The following is a 4,684-nucleotide window of genomic DNA, read 5'->3' on the forward strand; positions in this document are numbered from 1 at the left end:
AAAGTAATAACTTTGGTGGTCTAATGACAAAGAAAAGTATTTGAAAGCCTTTAAACCCAGTGAAGTGACTAGAGCATCAATAACGATGTACAGCATTGACTCCTACCACAAAGACAGATGTTTTCCTTGGGTCATCAAGGTAAACTGACTCATTTATTTCACTTTGATAGTGATGGCCTGGTCATATGTCAAAAATAAGTTGTGAAAAAATTTTTGTCCCATTAAAATTGTTAGAAATCTCATAGCCAGATTTTTAATCTCAGAAACAGAGGAAAAAGAAGACAAACAACCCAGTTTAATTTCAAACGTTAATATATTTTCTATTTTATATTGAACATATGCATCTGTAACCCCTTACTTGCAGCAACTATCACGTCCTCATAAAAGGGGTGAAATTTTTAAGATGCCTCTTAAAATAAATATTCTTCTTCTTTATAAAATAATAAAACTTCAAATAAATATTCTTTACACTAAACAATATGTTGAAAAAAATTAGAAAATAAAGGTTGAATTTTACTGTAACTGTACAATATACATGAAGTCCAAAGGGAAATCAGAGTCTTGCAATAAAGGCTTTCTGTAAGGCAAAATACAATCTAAAAACATACTGATTGATTCACATTCTTCCGAATGTACAACATATTAGTATAATATTTTGTGACTGTGCCATGCATTATGGCACAACTTGTTTTTTTCACAGTTGCAAATATTATTGTATATACAAAAATATAGCACATTATCTCTGGCAGAAAACAATGGAAAAAGGAGTCATTTGCTAATTTACAAACTTTGCAAGGACTATTCACAAATGATAAAGTTGCCTAGGAGTGTCTGTGTTGCTTTAGCTTATGCAATATGTGGGTCACCAAGTTCTGTATCCCATATTTTGAGCTCCATTAGCTGTGTTCTAACAAGCCTATCAGTTAAGATGGCACACACACAAAAAAAGCATTTCACTGCAAACAGCAAAGTATATCCCAACTCTTACTAACAGTGCCAAGATTATAACTGTTTAGTTGGTTGCATATGTGTTAAGAGAGAGGGAAGGAGGGAGAGAGAGAAAGGAGAGAAAGAGAGAGACAGAGAAATAGTTCTTATTATTACTGGAGTATTCCTGATTAATGATGCTATGTTGGCTTTTCAAAGTTCCTAGGTGGGACACTGGGAACTCTGCAGCAAACTGTATTTGAGTTTTTACAGCGGCACCCAGGCCTGTTAACTCGGTCATAACACCCCTGGCACAACTTAAGGCAACCCTTGGCTGGAAGATAACACCACAAACAAGGCAGAAAGAGAGACATGACCCCCATGGCAGACCACCGAGTACAGCAATGAGACTGACTGCAAGAGCAGGGGTTGTCAGCACAGTTATCCTCATCATCATTGGAGCAGTGATAGAAGAGGCCTTTCACACAGCATACACAAGTCCCATAATCAATCACATTCTGAGCTGAGCAAAGACACTGTTTGTCACAGATCCAGTCTGATGGCAGAGGCCTTGGATAGGTGCACTCCTTACACTTACACTTCCCACAATCCTCACACCTGTAGGCATGCATACCCAAATCTTCCTTGCTCAAGGGCTTCAGTTCACCTGGCTTGAGCTCAGATTTGGGCTGCACCCGGATTATCCCATCAGCAACTAGCCCTGAAGAAGAAAAGGATGATCCTAAAAGTCTTTGCTCAGAGGAACTGCTACTGGTACTTGTCCTTGTACTGCTTCTCGATCCGGTACTCACAGTGCTAATGGATCGAGACAGAGGTGCTCGAACAAAAGAATGTGTCTGTGAATGCTGGACCCTGCTAAGCTGACGGTGTTCATTTAATCCATGTAGTCTTTCATTTTTGTGTTGAGTGGAGGGTCGAGGGGTAGGTTTGACCCCAGGTCTTGGAGCTACTGTAGGTCCCTCAGTATATTCATTTGTGTTTCGGATTGCCCTGATCTGGTCCAGTGACAACACGTGAACCTGCTGTGTGAGAGCATCTCTCAGGTCAGGCTCCCCATGCTGCCTGCCACTGTCACGGGGAGCCTGTAACAAGGGCTGGGACCCACTGCCATTCTGAGCTCTTGTCTCCATCAGGATTCTGAAGGGTGATCACTCCAGCAGGCTTAGAACACATCTGAACTCCTGCAGGAACAAAGAGAAAATGGTTCACTATGACACATGATTAACCCTTCAACTACCTGAATGAGTCTTTATTTCACAGGCCCTTATTCAAAAAATGCTATTTGGAAGAGGAAAACTGGTCATTGTATCAAGTGTTCAATACAAATATGAAAGGAAATTTTAAAATAATCTTTGCTTTTTTAGATTTCTTGATTTTAAAGGAAAAAAATAGTGTAATAGGGTTAATTTTTTTTTTTACAACAGACAACATAAAACATGATAAATTTTTTACTCAAACTAATGTTCCCAGGAAATCACTGAATTGCAGGGAAATGAAGTTTCAAATGCTTTAAGTCAACATTGCAACCTCAAATTTCAAAATAAATCTAAGGTTTTTTTTAAATTAAAAGAAGTGTCATGCTTGGTTGCCAAGATGCAATTCTGCTTTTAAACAACATTCAGTAAATATAATCCAGGCAATCTTAAACCCTTTACTTCTAAATATCTTCTTTTATATTTCAAATATCCTAAACTACTGTTTTGTAATATTCTAATTAACTATTAAGCAACTTTTTATTTCAGAAAATATTCTTTATTATTAACTTTCTATAATTATAAATGAGAAAATTATATAATAAAACTGTTAAACACTCATCATCCCAAAATTTATTATTGAAGGGCATATCAATACAAATCCTATTGGCTGGCAGCACCATGCAAAAATCTAACACTATAGAGAGAAAGCACCAAAAATTACATATGTATAATTTGCAGAATGACAGAAATACATGCAGGGGAAGAACTGTTATTTTCTATTTCAAGAGCTAATTTTGTAACCTATGGTATTTTCCAGATAAAAGCAAAGCCTCAAACATGCTTACTTTGGAATCATCTTTAATTTGCTTATTTACATAAAATTACAAATAGCCCCACACATTACAGTTATGGTAAATGTGATTCAAACTTAGTCTACTTTTAAAGGAAAAAGTGTGAATTTAGCATTCCAATTTCTTAAAACTCCTGCATAATATTCAGTTATCATACCTCCAGTTTTTCCCAAATTTGGATGAAAATGCAATTTTTTTTAAAGCCAAGAAAGTTGGCCTTTGCCCTCGAGAAAAGAAAAAAAAAACCTGTTTGAACCACGCAGGTGACACACACTTCTAAATCTTTAACACGGCTGATCTGGAAACTGGATCTCCTCACCTTAGACAACAAAAAAGCCGAAAAGAGACAGAGACAGAGACAGAGACAGAGACAGAGACAGACAGAGAGAGAGAGAGAGAGAGAGAGAGAGAGAGAGAGAGAGAGAGAGAGAGAGAAAGCATTGCTCTTTTCTTCCATTCCTTTTATCAGCTTCATCTTTGCCCAAAACAACGTACCCAGCAGGTGGGACCCAGCGGCAACCCCTGGGACTTTTCTCAGGGCTGACTGACGCTGCAAATGCGACAAGCTGGCTCACAAATGCAGACAACTTCTAGATAGACAGGCAACATCCCGGGGTGCAGGGGGAGGGGGAGAGGAGGGCGGGGGCACTTCTAAAGTCGATTTGTCACGAAACGAAAGACCACACTTCCTTTTACCTAGGCTCTGCCCCCCCCCCCCCCCCCCCCCCCCCCCCCAATTCCCGGGGGTTTCCCCCCCGCCTTTTGCTTTAATAAAACGTCTTTCCAAACTTTTCTCATTTCCTAAACTTTCCTTTAATGGAATTTCGGTCTTTTTCCCTTTCCAGCAAAAAAACCACCCCCCTGCCTATGCAGCCTCTAGCCCCCCCCCCCCTCCCCCCCCCCCCCGGTTGTCTACTTTGTGTACATAAAGTTTACAAAATGACACAGAATTTAAGCAAATCACTTCCGAATTGAAATACGTTAAAAAAAAAGAAAATCTCGTCCTTCAAAAAGTCATTTGACTTGACAAGTCAACCTCCTGAAAACTTGCATCAATATTAATTCCGTAATAAATTTGACTCATTTCCCCCTCTTTCTTCCATCTTTTGTATTATCTAAGATCGGGGTCTCCTTGTGTATATGTATATATACACCCACTTATTTATAGACAGATGTAGATATGTCTATATATCCTTTTTTTTTGTATCCCCAGCACTTAACACAGTGCCTGGCACATAGTAGGCGTTTAATGCATTCTAGCTAAGTGCAACCACAGGATCGGAAGCTTTAAAAAAATTAATAAACAGAAAGTCTTCTTAGGAGGGTTCATTTCAAAAGCGAAGCCCCAATCCATATACTAGTGGTCTAGCAGAAATGCTGCTGGGGCGCTATGTGGGGAGGGGGTGGGGGAGAGTCGTTGGTCATGGTGGGGGTAGTTGAGTAGAGAACACAGACTGGTAATCTGGTGGCTTTACAGGCGCAAAGCTTTTTCTGCCTGCAGTGGAAAAATTGCATCTAGCGAGTATCAGGCAGGTTGTAAAGGCAAAGCCTTTACTTAAGAGAAAACATTCTTGCCAGTGAATTTCTGTTCAGCTCTACCCCGGCTGCCTGGATATCTCAACCCCCCTTTACAGCACCCCCTCTCCCCACCCCGCAACCCAGCACCTCCTCTCCTCTCCCCCCCACCCC

The 4,684-nt window shown here is 39.9% G+C and overlaps 1 protein-coding gene across 1 annotated transcript; it reads right to left on the reverse strand.

The window, feature by feature from the left end:
• Positions 1-294: 294 nt before the first annotated feature.
• Positions 295-3,602, reverse strand: SPRY2 (sprouty RTK signaling antagonist 2). The gene is made up of 2 exons (XM_069062661.1): positions 3,491-3,602; positions 295-2,129 (listed from the first exon to the last, which is right to left on the reverse strand). The coding sequence occupies exon 2, from the start codon at positions 2,076-2,078 to the stop codon at positions 1,128-1,130; it is 951 nt and encodes a 316-aa protein (XP_068918762.1). The 5' UTR covers positions 2,079-2,129; positions 3,491-3,602; the 3' UTR covers positions 295-1,127.
• Positions 3,603-4,684: the final 1,082 nt, after the last annotated feature.

This window comes from Petaurus breviceps, unplaced genomic scaffold, assembly GCF_028583685.1.
Source record: "Petaurus breviceps papuanus isolate PSGF00001 unplaced genomic scaffold, PetGlider_PUasm1.0 90491, whole genome shotgun sequence".
Lineage (NCBI taxonomy): Eukaryota > Metazoa > Chordata > Mammalia > Diprotodontia > Petauridae > Petaurus > Petaurus breviceps.

Excerpts from the sequence above, each read along its gene's own strand:
- SPRY2 (XM_069062661.1), bottom strand. The coding sequence starts at position 2,078 with ATGGAGACAAGAGCTCAGAATGGCAGTGGGTCCCAGCCCTTGTTACAG.